The 16,659-nt window shown below is 32.9% G+C and overlaps 1 protein-coding gene across 1 annotated transcript; it reads right to left on the bottom strand.

Moving 5' to 3' along the window:
- Window positions 1-13: 13 nt before the first annotated feature.
- LOC118029215 (auxin efflux carrier component 6) lies at window positions 14-5,632 on the bottom strand. The gene is made up of 7 exons (XM_035033040.2): window positions 5,164-5,632; window positions 3,897-4,537; window positions 1,377-1,578; window positions 1,185-1,270; window positions 952-1,109; window positions 763-839; window positions 14-613 (listed from the first exon to the last, which is right to left on the bottom strand). The coding sequence occupies exons 1-7, from the start codon at window positions 5,589-5,591 to the stop codon at window positions 547-549; spliced, it is 1,659 nt and encodes a 552-aa protein (XP_034888931.1). The 5' UTR covers window positions 5,592-5,632; the 3' UTR covers window positions 14-546.
- Between the last annotated feature and the right edge of the window lie 11,027 nt (window positions 5,633-16,659).

Below are 16,659 nucleotides of genomic sequence, written 5' to 3'. Positions count from 1 at the left end.
TGCAAAAGTCACAATCAAGAACTGTTTCGCTATGATTGCTGCAAACGTTAAAAAAAAACAGAGAGACACTATAACAGAAAGCAGAAATGATACAACTTCGGCTCTTTTCATCTTTCATCGAGTCAAACATACTGGGATCCATTAACTTTACCCACTCTAAACATGAAAATCCGAGTCTCCTGCCTTCATGATAAGCAATGATAATCCATTTTTTTTCCTTTCGGCTACCACTAAGTCCATGTACTAAGATACTCCATGTTCATGTCCTAACATATTTTCTTACGACAATCTAATATAACCGTTGTCTTTTTGGCTACTGAATATCCACCCTCTGCGTCTCTGTCCCCGGGAACGTTTACAGCTCTCAGAGGCACCACTGATCTTGCCGATTGCAGGCTATATAATGACCAGATCCAACATCATTACGGGTTAGCATGCTGTGATGACATCACTTTGTCCTATATATGATCGATATGAAGGTGGAAAACTTCCTTCTTCCATACATATGTTCTTCAACATCGGTGATTACCTAACCTTTCGTTATTCTCACAGGCCTAGAAATATATAGTAGATGAGGGTTACCGGCAAGGAAACCAACATGCCGAAGATTACCCTGCAGAAGTGGAAGCACAGTTAATACACCGCCGTGGTAAAATTGAGCAGTGATCAGAAACAATAAATCTAAATTCCCCCTCTAATTCATGGATCTGGGTCATACAGAAAACTCAATTCTCAAGGTGAAGGTCTAGCTTCCTGACTTACCCTGTACTCATTATATCGGGATGCAACCCATACTCCCTTGCAAAGACGAAGGGCACAATCCCTTGTGAAAGAGCTGCCTGGCATTGTATGGTAACAGTATTACAAACTCTGTGTAAGAGAATACTCAACAAAAACAGATGCATTCTGTCAACTAATATTCTCAAGTAGCCACGAATGTTCGTGTCGTACCTGCACTATGGCCGCACGGAGCCGCACTCCTCTCATTCCAACGGCGACCGAAGTTGTCGACATTACGATTGGTCCACAAATGAATCGGATTGCCATTGCCATTGTTGCCCTTTTCTTGCCGCATACAATTATCCGAGGCTGAAGAGCCATGAACAACCCTGCGATTTTTATTGAATATTTTCATACAAATTACTGGATCAACAGTGCTGGTGGTTAAAAGGGGTTCAATATACCTAAACTGAACATGGCCATCCCAAGACCTGCGTCTGAAATTATTTTTATTGAATATTTCACCAAGCTGGGCATTCCCACATTCCATCTGCTCATTTCACGGAAATCTTCATCAATTATCAAGAAATAACCATTTTTATCAAAGTTTATCGAGGAGGAAGAAAATCGGGAAAGAGAGGATATCAGAAACTCACTTGAAAGAGGCTAAAGACCAGAGAAGCCCCAAGACACTCGAGTATGTATTTGGATTTCGAGAGAGCTTCCTCCCTACCACAACAAGTATAAGTCTAATCATGACAATGGCATGCGGCATTTCTTGGTTGCTCACTGATTCCTTCAAATTCGATTCCTCTGGTGCTGGCATTTTACAACTGTCTCTGAAGCTGATTTCCTTGCCTGCGATATCATTAATGTATATATCAGATGGGTTCAGAGACTACCGTGCAATTGCACATTCACAAAATTAAGATTCAACAAGAAGATACAACAAGGTGCTGTCAAATTTGGAACTCCAACATTGCCTTATTAACCTCATTTGCATAATATATAAGAAATACAATCATATCCTGTGATCCTTTTCATTTCTTGTCGCAAATATTCACCTCTAGTATACCACATCTCGATAAATTAGAGTAATTTTTCTATCACTTGTAGATTTCTATACTGATGGTAGTTTTTTCAAAATCGATAAATAGCTCATGTTTTTGCGTGTGTGTTTGGTGATGTAATTGAACAATATTTTTTAAAGAATTTAATTTAATTTTTGATGGATTAATATCAAAAGAATAATTTTAAAAAATAAAAATAATATTATTATGATATATTTTTAAGTGAAAAATATATTAAAAAATAAAATTTATCAATGTTCTAAACACTTCTCTCTCTTTAATGTCATAAAAATCACTTAAATGCTAAGTTTAAAAATGGAAAGGAATGAACTTCAAAACTTTTATATGAGAATATGTTTTAATTTACTTAAGAACTCAAATTTAGAAGATTCTATTTATTTTTGTATTTTAAAAGCGTTTTAAAATTTTTTTTACTTTAAATTAATATTTTTTGGTATTTTCTTATCATTTTAATGTGCTGATACCATAAATTATTTTTAAAAACTAAAAAAATATATATTCTTATGATGTATTCCGAGTATAAATTACCTTAAAAAAAAATTACCATCACATTCTCAAACACCCTCAAAATCTTAAATTAGAATTATATCATAATGAGGCCAAATTATACTAAGGTCGCAGCACCCTGTTTTCTTTTTCTCTATTATTATTGACTATATATCTTGATGGATGTTAAACAAGTGCTTATTAGTAAACCAAATCTATATTTTTAGGCAAACAAAACTTAAAATTTAATTCTAAAAGGTATAGTTCAATTAGTCAAATTTTAAATTTATTTTTTTGAAAATACTATTTTAAGTGCCATAGATTTCAGGGTCATCAGAATGTTGTCTAATCAATAATTTTAAAATCTTAAAAAATTAATTAAAATAAACATAAACTAATCCAATCATTTCATAATTAAACTAATCCAGTTATACCGTGATTAAAAATAATAATAATAATGTCACTCCAAAGTAGTGTAGTGTTGTGACAATGGAACGTATACGATATGATCACCACCTTGAAAGTTTTGGCTGATGAAGATTCTGTGATAATTACTGATTTAATTGTTTAATTAATGGGATTTGGTGTTAGAATAATTAGATTCTCTACTATGAAAGACAAGTAGTAGTTAGGCAATCGAAAGCCCCTCTGTCATCACACACGTGCCCTTGGCCTAATGATGCTGCCTACCAATTGAGGTGCTGATTCATTAGAAATTCATTGACCACTGTGCACCTTTTTCTTTCTTTTCTTCTTTTTCCGGTGGTAGGTTGGAGCCTTGTAGGGGCCACCGCCCGCTTCTCAGCTGCGGTGGTTGGAATAATAGTTGAGATCTTTTTATAAAGTATTTTTTTTAAATAATTTTTTTTATTTTTAAAATCAATATATTAAAATAAAATTTTTGCAGGGCAGAGACCCCTTATCTAAAGGTTGTTGTACTAATATTAGAAGTTGTTTTTTAAAATATATTTTTTTAATATATTAAAATATATATTTTTAAATTAACACATTAAACTATCTAAAAAAATATTAAAAAATTTAAACAAAAATAAATAAATTTTATTAAAACCATCTATGCAAATGCAGCCTAAAAAAAATCAGTAAATAGAGTGCACGTTTATGATTGCATTTAAAAATTGAAAAATTATTTGATATATTTGGAATTATATTTCTTTTTCATATAAATACGAGATTTACTAAAAAAATTCAAAGTAAATGCCATAGATATTTATTAAATGAAGGAGTATAATTCAGGGAGTATTTAATAATTTCTCTTAAGAATTTGAGTGATATGTTAAATGCAATCACCGCTTTTATTTTCCAAAAGTGAAAAATTCGAGTAATATCTATTTAAAAAAAGTCGGATTTAATAGTTAAATTGTACTGTATAGTATAGATAAAAAGTATAAATTAATATTTTTAAAAAACTAATCCACGTGATCAAGCATTACCTTAATTAATCACGTGGTCGTTTGCGAAATCTTTATTGTTGTTGTTGTCAGATCAATATTCTATGTTAGTTGTAAGATCCATATTACCAATTCAACAACAAAAACGACTTCGATCAGAAAAATATAGAGAGTGGATCATTAGCCAAACCTGCCACATCTTTGCCGCCGCCATTTGGACATATTACTGGCGACTCACCCCAGACTAGCTTGACTTCAGGAACCGCCGGAGATGGCTGCCGGTAAATTTTACCGGCGACTGGAGATCGGACCCAGAAGGGCGTGTTCGTTGCATTAGTTAGGTCCAATTCGTTGAAGTTGGACGCACGTGGTGTCGGTTGAAGTGAGTAAGCATCAGACGACGCGTATCCTGACAACCTCGGACTCGTTCCAGACCGATATGCCAATCCCAAGTCACCATTACATAGCACAATCTCATTGTTGGGTCCATGACTGAAATGACCATTATAACCATGGTATTCGTGCAGTGGTACAGGGGTATTAACGGAGAAAACTTCGGCGTTGGAGAGGTTTGATGGTCTAGGAGTGAGGCATATGGTGGACGATAAAGCGGAGTCTGGAGCCGAAGATGTGGACCGTCTGATGCGGACTCGTATGCGTCCGTTGCCGTCTGTTTCTGATTCTGTGCGGAGTGGATCCCTGCCGTCGAGCGAGATGACGTCGTCGTCGAGTTCGATTTTGGAAATGGTGGCTGCTGTGGGGCCGGGAAATTGGGCTTTGATTAGGAGGGTTGCAGCTCTGTATTCAAAGAGGAAGAGCAGAAGCGTGTACCTGCAAACCCAAATTTACTTGAAGATTAGTTACTGTTCTTTGCATGAAATATATACATGCTCGTATGTGTATGTATGTGTCTATATAATCATATATTATGTTGTAAATTTCTCGATAACTATGATTACATATGTGTGCATGTATTTTCCATCAGTGTACATGTAATTTTGCGTCTAGTTCAAGGATTGATTCTTGGGTGGCCAGAGCTTTTTCAAGTTGATGATCACTTTGACCGTGACAAGCTTTCATATAGAAATGATGCTGTAGGACTATAACTGGTATGATATTCAATTGTCTTTTTCAAGATTTTCGAGAGATGCGAATGTTGTTTGATTCTTAAATGCTTTTGAGGTAACTAATAGATTCTACTTTTTGTAAGGAGGCACCGATGCTTGGTTTTTGTGTTTTTTCAAACTTTTCAGCTGCATCTTTCCTCCTAAAATGGCGCCACTGAGTTGGCACCGCATGAAGATTTGAAGGGGGGGTGAGTTAGCAGCAAGGAAAAGGAATCGATAGACCAACCCAGCAAGATTACGTACACAGCGAAACATCAAAAGGAGGCTCAAAAGATTTTCTCAGGAAACAGAAAGAAAAGGAAAACTGGGATTAGGATATGTTCACAATACCATATTATACATTGAAGAACAACCACTTGCACCATGAGGCTCTGTGTGAAATCTCCATACATGGCCTTGAGCAAAGGAATGCCCATGACAAGTGTGTTAGGCAAGGTAGCGACTGAGAAGAGAGTGATAAGCCAATCAAATTCTCCATTAAAGAAAACAGCCCACACTGAGAGCAGAACAAGGGCTAAGACTTTCGAAAGAGTATCAGCCAGGATGAACTTGGTGTCCATCTGGTATGGATTGTTTTGAGCGATGAAGTGGAAAGACAGCACGGGGACTGCAAAAACAGCAACAAATCTGTTGATCCCTGAGCACTGCTCCGGTGTGAATATCTTGTACCATTTCACCGATCCATACGCAACCAGCATTGCAAAATACAGAGGCACCATTGCACACATGACCTTGTAGAAATCATCTGCAGTGATCATCTTTTGCTTAACCCTCAGCACTCTCTCAAGCTCAGTTTGTGAGGGTCTGCTTGCGTGAGCAGTCTCGAGTGATTTTATAGAGCATTTATAGACGAAATTGCCCATCAAAGAGTTGCTAATTAACTTGGTAGGTACTGTAATTAGCGACAATTACGGTTGGCAAGCTTAATGATTAACTTTGTCACGTGGTGTCTCTGTCTTTCCACATAGCAAATGGGAATACCATTTTGAGGGAAATAGCTGAATTGCTGTTTCCAGGTCTGTTTTTGCTACTTCGATGCTAATTCGTTATAGAAAATGATTGTAGTTGTTTCTATTTTCTTTATTAATTTAAATCAGAGTATATATTACATCATGAAGGATGTGTTTTATGATGCCCTTATTTATATTTGTCAAAAGCACATTTTAGTGATGTTTTTCTTCTATTATTTTCTTAAAAATTAGTTAATATTTTTAAATTTAAAATCATCTAAAAATATCACTTTTTTTAATTCAAAATATTTTAAAAAGCATTCGTAAAAATATCTCAAAACTCAACTATCAAAATACCACAATAATCTGTATGCTTGATTTATTTGTAAATATTAATATCATATATTATATTATGGTAAAAATTATTTTTAAATTATTTTTTTTATATTGACACATTAAAATATTAAAAATATTAAAAAATTATTAATTTAAATTATTTTTAAAAAAAAACTATTTAAATTTTTTTAAAAAATAAATTAATTAATAGCTTAACTCGAGCAACTCAAGTCAAGTAAGCTAATAACTTAACTCGAGCAACTCAAGTATTTATCAAGAGATCTCATAATCCATTATCAAAGACACCAGAACCATCTATCAAGAATAGAGATGCGATTTATTTGCAAATATTAATATCATGTCGGAGGGTACGTAGAATTCAATTTTTAAAGTGTTATTCTAATTTTAATATATTAAAATTATTAATTTAAATTTTTTAAAAAAAATATTCAAGAATTTTAAAAAACATGGTTGTCTCTTGCGTGATAATTAAAATTGATATCTCAGTGGAATATTGCGACATGTGTATTTGGACCATCAGGAATGCAATATTTTAATATTTCGAAGTCAAACAGGGTTAAAAAAAATCAGAGAGCTCTGATTTGCAGTGCTCTTTATTGTAATGTGTTGTCAGAAATCATCACCCAACAAGGCAGTGAATAAGCTGATGCATGAATCTGGATCACACGATTGGGCGGTTTGTGTCATGATGAATCATCACGCATGCATGATAGCAGAGAAACAGCCTTGTTGAGAGGTGATCATTCTGTCACTAAGAAATTTTTCTTGTAGAGTAGATACTTATTTCGAGTCCAGAGACTTTTGATACTGTGAAAATAGTTGTTTTTTAAATTATTTTATTTATTTTAAAATATATTAAAATAATATTTTTTTTATTTTTAAAAAAATTATGTTTGATATCAATGATATAAAAATATAAAAAATATATATTAATTTATAATAAAATAAAAAAATTCAATTTTTTTCAAAAGTACTGCACAGTGTCAAACACTGCCTTCATTCTCGATTTGCCAAGGATAAAATAATTTTTTTTAATAATATATATATATTAAGAAAAAAAATTTAATATTTTTTTTAATTCTAATTATAAATTAAAAATTTCTATATACATGTATTTAATTAAATATATTGAGAATAACTTGTGCTAATAAATAAAAAAGCGAAATATTAACTTGTCTATTTAACTCGCCTCGCTAATGTTAAATAATTTTTTTCTAACACTAGATGCTTAATGTGTTTTTTGACATCAAATAAAAAATATAACTATGAATCAAAAAATCGATACTTAAATATAATAAAATATAGTAAAGATTATATGCATTAATAAAAAATAATATTTTTTTTCAAACAAAAATAAAGAAAAAAAAAGAAAAAATAAAAAAATATTACAAAAAATAAGATAAGAAAAGAAATGGTGAAAAATAGGCGAAGTCTAAAATGATAAAAATACAAAGTATAAAAAAGAAAAATATTAAAAAAAAAACTTGTTTTCTAGAAAATAAAAATTACAATTTTGTCACCACTACAATAAACCAAGTGCAAAATTTACAATTATACAAATTCGTTTAGTATGTGTATAATTTTGATTTTTTTTAAAATGAACACAATCAATTAAAAAATCTAATGGAATAGAACAATTAGAAAAATAATTTATGAAATAATACAATTTCAACCTATCACGATTCCAATTGCAATAAATTATCTTGTTGCCATTCCAAATCACAACATATCGTAAAATTAAATCCCTTTTTTTTTTTAATATCATATTTTTCAATTGTAACTTTTTTATATGTTGTATTTTGAAAATATAAGCTATATTATTTCACTAAAACTTTTTATAATTGTGTTTCGCATGCCAAAATTCTAGAATTTTTTTGTGTGTTAATAGCCCACAATTTTATATAACCTAGAATGAAATTGTAATAGACAAATGCCATGCACCGCAGTTCCTTGCACAGGAGAAACATTAGATCTATTTTACAAATTTTACAAAAAAGTAAGAGATTATTCATGATAATTTCCGCACCTTTATGTAGTTCCGAGTCCACAAGAGTGAAAAGAAGAAGAAGAAGAAGAAACCATGTTCCTTAATTTGAAGATTATATAAACTGAAGCCATGCAAAACCATTCAAGAACTGGATAGCTGGCCCTTTCGCACAGCTCTCGCCTCCAGGAAAAACTATCCTCGTGAAGAAGCATCAAAATGATTCTAAAAGAGAGTGCCCTTGATTTCCTCGAGCCTCCTATCAGTTAAGAACAATCTTTTCTTGCAGTGCTGGCAGATGAAACTTGTAAATGTCCTCATTTTTGTAGTGAATCAGCTCAACCAGAATCTAGAAATAAACCCTAAAAATCTAATGCCAATGATCACCCTGCGGTATCCAGCAATGGGTTTTTTTCTATACTATAAAGCTTGAGAAAAGTTGAACAGGTGCTTTCTCCTTTCACCATGAATATGGCGGTGGTGAAAAGCTTCTTAGGTCGTCTTTTCACTCTCGTAAAGATGGATGTTGCCTCATAAAGCTCCCTTTCTTTTTGAATTATTAATCAATTAATGGTATGTGCTGTTTAATTACTAGCTGCTTTTTCAGTAAAGAAGCAGCAGCAGCAGCAATCACAGCAACCACTGATGTGAGAATTCCCCACCAAGAGATCTTGTCATGGCGGATACTAAATAATGGATACCCTTGCGCTTAACTAGCAAGCTTACTTCCATTAATTTCGCATATCAATAAACAATATGACTTGTGATTCACGAGAAATTCTAAACATCTGAAAAGTTAAAAAGATGAGAAAGTTATTTATATACATAACTTTCGCGTCTTTTACTTCTCTTTTTATATCTATGAGTAAGTATTAATAATTACTCTATAAATATCATAAATTTTCTCAATAACTCACCATCACTAATTAATCAAGGCACATGCATGGTGATAAAATTATCTTCCTAGAAAAAAAGATTAGTGCTAGTCTTATATAATAGTGAGATAATTCAAAAACAATGGTTGATGATTATACATTAAATATATTTTTTAAAAAAAATTAGGCTCAACTATCTTACCTGATCACCAGGATGAAACAACCTCACTAACTAAGTCGTTCGATCCATGCCCAAGCACATTGTTTACCATAATTTTTAGCTCGATCTAGTACCACGAAAATTCCAAGATCGCAACTCAAAGAAGAATTGTGAACTCCAATAAATTTGGTATGTGTTGCACTCTTCATGATTGGCTCACAAATTATTAGTGCATACCCTTCTTTTTTTCCAATGGCTACCTCCTACTCGAATACCTATTTCTCTCTCTAATCATTCATGATTATCAATCTCTCTGCTAATGGTACGATAAACACAATAACCAACAACTTAAATTTTCAAGTATTCTCTATTATTACATCACTATTCACGAGATAAGCTAATATGATTAAGGTAATAAATACTTGGGTCGCTAAGTAAACATTTTGAAGATTGAACATTTAATTTTCACTACATTATTCAATACAAAACTCTATTAAAAAGGGGACCACACTGGCCAAAAAATCAATACTCTTTATCAGTATTGCTCATCTCTACACATGTTTTTTTTTTCTAAACTCATACATTACGAGTTTTTTTTTTTTTGTTTACAAAAGAGTAAAAAAACTTAATAAAAAACCACAGTGAAAAAAAATGTTTAGGGATATAACACACTTTGCAAATAACGAGCATTTCGCAAATGGCATTTGCTACTTGCATTTCGCAAGTGACATTTATAACTCGTGTTTTTAATTCAACTAATGTTTCAATTGTGTTGTAATGCTAACAATTTCTTGATACAAAACCTCAAGGAGGATATAAGAAGTATTGATAAATAGGACCACTTGATTATTGAGGTAGGTCCAAATGATAGGCTGATTCTATATCCAGGATCAACATCATTCGATGATATTTGGAGCAAAGAGTTCACTTCTCTAGACTAATGGCATTTTTAAATTTAATTAACTAAATTTTAACTATTTGAATAACTAAATTGCTTGATTTTCAGGGTGGTGATCCCGTAATACCTTGACATCATATATTGATGGAGGAGTTGCATGGCATGTCCACCTATTTATTATTGAGGCAGGTTTTTATGAGATCAGTCAGTTTTATATATATATATATATATATATATATATAACATTGATTACATTTTTGGTGGAGCAATAGAGGTGTGAGACACACACCTTTCTTTCATATATTGGTGAGATGACACCCACATTGAAAAATGTCACCATGTTGACTGACCTATTGATAGATGGAGCCCTAGTGACGGGATGTAGAAGGTAAGTTGACAAAGATGCTTTACATGATTGTCTATTAGGATGGATGCCTCAAGCTAATGCTTACAAGGGCAACTGAATTAAATTGACATGGTTGGACATAAATTTAAAAACCCCCCAACATATGTAATAGAGGATCAGTTTGTTATATATGCTCAGGCATATATATTGTATATGTTTGGAGGTTTTATTTTCATGAGGACTATAACCAATGTAGTATGATTGTTCTTTCTTACATTACTTGAGGACTTCAGGGCCATTTCTAATTATAGTTGAAGGGTCATGCTTGCATATCTCTACTAACAACTATGTAATTAAAGCATCTACTATTTTCTCTATATAAGTATTTTAAACATTATTATATAGTGAATACTTTTATTGTTAGAATTAATTAATTTTTAAATGCTGACTTAGAATTGTCAATGTTATTAATACAACTCTAGTCGTCGGAGCTTACTTTTATTAAACGTCCAAAGATTTGGGGTAAGAATATGTTGGACATTGACACTCAAAAACCATTATCAATTGGTTCTAGATAATAATAAATAAAATATATAAAAAAGACATTTTATTTATATAAATTGAATGCAAAAAATGTTTGAACTTTGTGGCTTAGGTGTATGGTTAAACATTTCACAGTAAATCCCACTCATGTTTACAAGTTCTATCGGGATAAGTTGAATATGTAACAACCATGTCAGGTATGAGTTATAAATTTATTGCATTTTTTTTATATATGAATGTCATATATATATATATATATAGGATTTGTCACTTTCAGCTTTACCTATATATCAGGAGATATTAGTACAAATCTCTTTACACTGTTTTGATATTATAGAGATGCATTGCCTAGATTATATGATGCGACGATCTAATCTATCTCAACACTTACAAAATTATATTGATATCGATGACGAGCTGTATAGTATCATTCATCAAGGTAAGTGCGAGGAGAATTGGTTGATGATTCATACATCTTACATAAATCTTTGGGATGCTAGGAGGGATCATATATTTAAGGAATGACATTCAAATATTGATGTAGATATATCTATATGAGATGGTATTTGACCATTTCATGTCATTTTATTACACCTACTTGGTCACATTAATTTCTAAGGCACTCATATAGTTTGATGCATTACATGTCCTGATATCTGAGACATAATTGACTGGTATGCAATATTCTTTTAGATAAAAATTTTATTATTATTATAGATTATGAGTACTAATTACTTTTCATTGTATGTATATAGATTCACTACTTAATATAGGAGGCTTGGAAAGCAGAATTAACTATCCGTGAAGGTATCAATGAGATGAGACATATCTTGGCCAACACTATTCTCAATATGTGTGATGGTGGACTTTAAAAGGTTAGAGAGGATAAGTGTCTTGAAGTGGTATTAATAAAAGATAAGATTACTTATCATGTGAGTGCTGGGGATGTTGGTACATCCACGAGCATCCCAGACTCATCTACAAGTTAGAGTAATATTGGTGCTGACCCTTACATGGATATTGCAGACCTGTTCTTGAGTTCGACGAGTTGGGGTGGTTGTGTAGGTTTGCGCACAAGCATCGTAGGTCCATTTACAAGCATCCTAAGCCTATTCATAAGCTAGGGTGATATTGGTCCTCTCACCTACACGGTTGCTACAAATCCAACCTCAAGTTTGACGAGTTCTGGTAGTCTCCAGGCCTTTTCATGAGTTGGGGTAATTATTAGATGTAATTATATTATATGTTATGAGAATTATCAATAGATGATTACATGTAATTAGTTTAATTTTAATAAATCTTATGTTATGTTAATCATCTATATAATTATGTTAATTAAGACTAAATTGTAATTAAAGTTATATGCTAGTTATGTGATTGTGTTTTAAGATTTGAAAAACTAGTTATGTGAATTGTGTTTTATTTTTTTAGTGAGAGGTGTAAATATTTCTTGATTGAGTCATAGGTATTATTCGTAACTTATATGTCTTAGATATTAAATATGACATGAGAGTCATAAATAATATTTACGATTCAATCAAATTTACTACATTTCTCTAGATTTTTTTTGAGCTGTACTATTTTATTTTAAAAATAATAATGTGCTAGGTAAAAAAAAAAAAAAAAAAAACCTTCCTCACGCTACTCTGTAGAAACCTCTCGTTCTACTTTTATTAACTCAAGTACAGGAGCATCCAATGTTCCAATAAAGGACTTGATTTCATCTCATCAAACCGTTGAAGCAGGGGTCCCACTCCAGTCACTCCTGGCCAAGTCGCATAGTCCACCAACCATTGGTCATGTCACGTCACCCAAGTCGCCATGTAAATCTCTCAAGTCTAATTATATCATGGAAAGTCGAATTATGTCTGCAATTTGTATGTCTTTGTAAATTGATATTTTTAATAAATGAATTTTATAGAATTATCAAGCATTTCTCAAAGAAAGATTATCCAGGCCTTTGGTGCACGAAATTAAATATAATAAAGTGATACTACCATTGTTAATTAACTTGCCCCCAAAACTCGTGCACGCCAAGCTTTCTGCAAAAAGATTTTGCAGACATTTTGAGCGCCTAGGTCCACTGTTCACGGAATCATGATTTTAATTTTGAGCAGCATTCATGATTGTTCACGAGAGAACAAAGATTTACGCACCAAAACTTTCTCCGTTTATCAAAAACATCTACAATTCCCAACTTAATTTAATCCCTAATCGTCAACTAACACAATCTTTTTTTTTTTTTTTTTTTTTGGTAACCCGGGGTGTCCGGGCCAGCTTACGCGCACCACGACTATTCCCCGGGCCCACTGAACATCCTGCAAGCCCAGTAGACTGGGTGACAGGCTGGTACTCTTGAGGATCGAACCCAGGACCTTCGAAAAGACAAGCTTTGCTGTTGACCAATGAGCTAGACCCTCAAGTGTCAACTAACACAGTCCTTGATCGTATCAGTAATGGGAAATATTGTTTTATAGGACCAAACAATCTGTGCTAAGTGCTAAATATTAGGGATTCGCATGGGCTGGAGCGTTGAATCTGATCGGACAGAAGGACACGGGAAACAGGGAAACAGGGAAAAGATGACCTCCCTCTGCTACCTCTGGCGGATTAAAGGCTTGCCTGTCCAGCTTGTATGGTTTCAGACCTGATAGTGAAACGACATGTGGCGTGATGTGGGCCCCACACTCTACCTGATAGGGTAACAACGCATGCCCCTAAGTCTGTACCGTCCAATCAATCAAATCTCAGTATCTGATAATTGGCTCCATAAAGAGAAGTGAGCTTCGTCTTTATAGTGTACGGACGTACACTTTTCTGCCTTGCTTCTTGTTTTTTTTCCTTACCGGCTCTGAAATTGTTCTCAGAGCAAAGGAAAATACAAGGCCCTTCTCAGAACAAGTTACCGGACCCAATAAGGACATGCTCTGGGGTGGAAACTCGAAACAAAAACCCTTCAAATTGTGATATATTTTAACAGACGGAACAAAATGCTTATTTTATATGTTTTTTTTGGATCACTGGACTAAACACCATTATTTCATTCAACCAGCTGACAATTCTTTTACAAGTAGCGTCCTAGGCTTTGTAGTCCAGTGTACAAAGGCATCTGTTACAGTGATGCAGCAGAGCTTGAACCCGTAAAAATAAGACCAGAAATAAAGAAAGGTGAAAAAACCTGATGTACCGCAAAAGAAACAGAAAGCAAGCTCATGGGGATTTTGGCTCATAGTTACTTGGCGAGGATTGCATCTCATGGACTCATCGTAGCGAAGAGATCCAATCGTCTGCGTTCAGCTAAAGTAAACTAGCCAGTAGATTATTTCTTAGATCAACTTGAACCTAAGATCCTCAAAGCAAGATTCCTCTCTGGATTGAAAGAAATGACCGACAAAACATTATATGGTTGGTCAATCTAGGCTCTGTCGAAAATATATAGCAAAGTTTACTGCCAGTTCCTGTCATTGCATGTTTCGGTTGAACACCGGTCATGAAGACACTAAAACTGGTGTTTGATTCTCTCCCGAACTCTCTAAACTACAGGTTTTCTGCTCTCTTTGATCTTCAATGCACTGTTGAGTCGAGGGATCGACTAATCAGTTTTTAAGCATCTGACAAAAGCTGTGACCACCCCCACGCTGTTCATGTAAATCAAGTCCAATCGACCAAACTTCACCTGTGAATTCTTCCACTCAGATCCGTTTAAATCAAGTCCATGTGGTGATAAGAAGCTGATTGTGCTGAGTAATCAACAGGAATCATTTACTCCTCCCAGATTGATCCAAATGGCCGAAAGATCTTCAGTTCGCATATCAGATAGTAACTCCAATTAAAGCCCGAGGATAATCAAGGCCTGGCAGGGTTAGTGGCCCTCTCTTAAAATTCAGGACAAACAAGAAACCTGCAAGATCAAGTTCTAGTTGTGTTGGAGGCATCTATTAGAACAAACAGGATAACTCCTCAGAACAAATATACTCACATCATTAGTTTACCGTGCAGCCTCAGGCGCGATCACTGACCTAGGCATCATTAGCATACTCAAGGGCAACTGGATAGACAACATTATAGAGTCGTTAAAAGCTACTTAAAAAACTGCATGATATTAATTAAGTATTAAGTATTAAGTATTAAGTATTATTAATTATTATTAAGTATTAAATATTAATAAGTATATAAAGCTAGAAGGGGTGGAAACACTGTTCCCCCACACCCATTAGACCGTTGATTACCACTGTTGTTGATTGATTTTTTTTTTTATTAAGTTCTAGGTTGTATTTACGAGGATTTAGGGTTGATAATTTATTTTAATTTTTTTTATATGGTTATTGTAATATCAAAAACAAATCCTAGTATTAGGTTGGTATCAAAAAAATATTTTAAGCATTGCGATATAATCTATTTAAAAAAAATTAAGTTAAATAAAAAATGAATTCAAAAAAAACTAAGTTATTAAACTTTGTGGATTCAATGATCAGATTTGCGAGTTTGACAAAGTAACCTTGGTTGTCCCGGTTCATGATTTTAGTAAGATATATATTTTTTTTTTAATAATTGAACTCGATTATGTGATCATTTGTTTTTTCTTTTTATCATATAGTTCAAAAAACTAGTTTTGAAAAGAAAAAAAAAACATGTTATTAAATTTTAGAAAATCATGGGCTGGCGATTTTATCTTTCAATATCGAATTGATTAAGAATTGAATTTTATAATTTGTTTCGTTTTTCTTTTTATAAGGTTGTCATAATCTTAAAAAAAAGTGTTAGTATTGGTTTCACGCTTGATTTTGTAATTGTTTATTTTTGTTATAATATAATTAAATAAACAATAGTTTAAGAAAAAAAAATAAATTATTAATTGCAATGAGTTCCATTACCCAGGTTGCAAGTTTGACATGTTGACCCGAGTTATCCAATTCACGGGTTTAGCAGGTTTGCCCATCAAACCTTATATGTTTTTTTTTTTTAGGTTTTGATCCTTTAATTTTTCTATTTTTTTTTATTTAACTCTTTTGCAATAGTGGGTTGGTTGAAAAACGGAATTCGTGGTTTATTTTTTTCTACTTTCTATAGGGTTATTCACGATCTTAAATAAATATTTGTTTAGCGTTGATACTCGATTCTGCAAGCATCTAATATTATCATAAAAATAAATAAAAAAATAAAAAAAAAAACAAAGTTATTAAACTTATTGAAGTATATGACCCAGGTCGCAAGATGATCGGGGTCAATCTAATTTGGTATCATCTTAATAATAAAAAAAATATTGACTAATTTTTTTTAAAAAAGCTATATCATATTTTTACCGGTCATCCAACTTGTTTTTAGACCCATTACATTGAATGATTCACTTTGGATGAACTCTCATGCGATTTAATTCGAAACTAGAGATAGACAATGAGTCGGGTTGATAAATTTTAAAATCAAATTGCTTAATTAGATTTAATAATACCATCAAAAAATCTCTATATGCGATCTTTTTTACCGCGGAGAGCGCGGATGAATGTACTAGTATTAGTTAAAAGTAGAAACATGAGGAAAGAAGCAAATCCTTCAAGGTTCATCTTGATCCCTGCCACATCATCAGCTTAAACTTTAGAAAGGAGTTGATCCTTATGAGATTATAAATCATAGCTCCAAAGCAAAACAATCGAGGGGGTAAATGGATTGTTTTTCATGCATCCATGTAAATGAGACTCAAAATAAAATATAGTCT

Source organism: Populus alba, chromosome 5 (genome assembly GCF_005239225.2).
Source record: "Populus alba chromosome 5, ASM523922v2, whole genome shotgun sequence".
Taxonomy (NCBI): Eukaryota; Viridiplantae; Streptophyta; class Magnoliopsida; order Malpighiales; family Salicaceae; genus Populus; species Populus alba.
This window is presented reverse-complemented; position numbering and strand designations above follow the sequence as displayed.

Coding starts and splice junctions, on each gene's coding strand:
- LOC118029215 (XM_035033040.2), bottom strand. CDS start 5,591: ATGATCACTGCAGATGATTTCTACAAGGTCATGTGTGCAATGGTGCCT. Junction 1,579..3,896: donor CGGCGGCAAAGATGTGGCAG/GTTTGGCTAATG, acceptor ATGATATCGCAG/GCAAGGAAATCAGCTTCAGA. Junction 614..762: donor CCCGATATAATGAGTACAGG/GTAAGTCAGGAA, acceptor CCACTTCTGCAG/GGTAATCTTCGGCATGTTGG.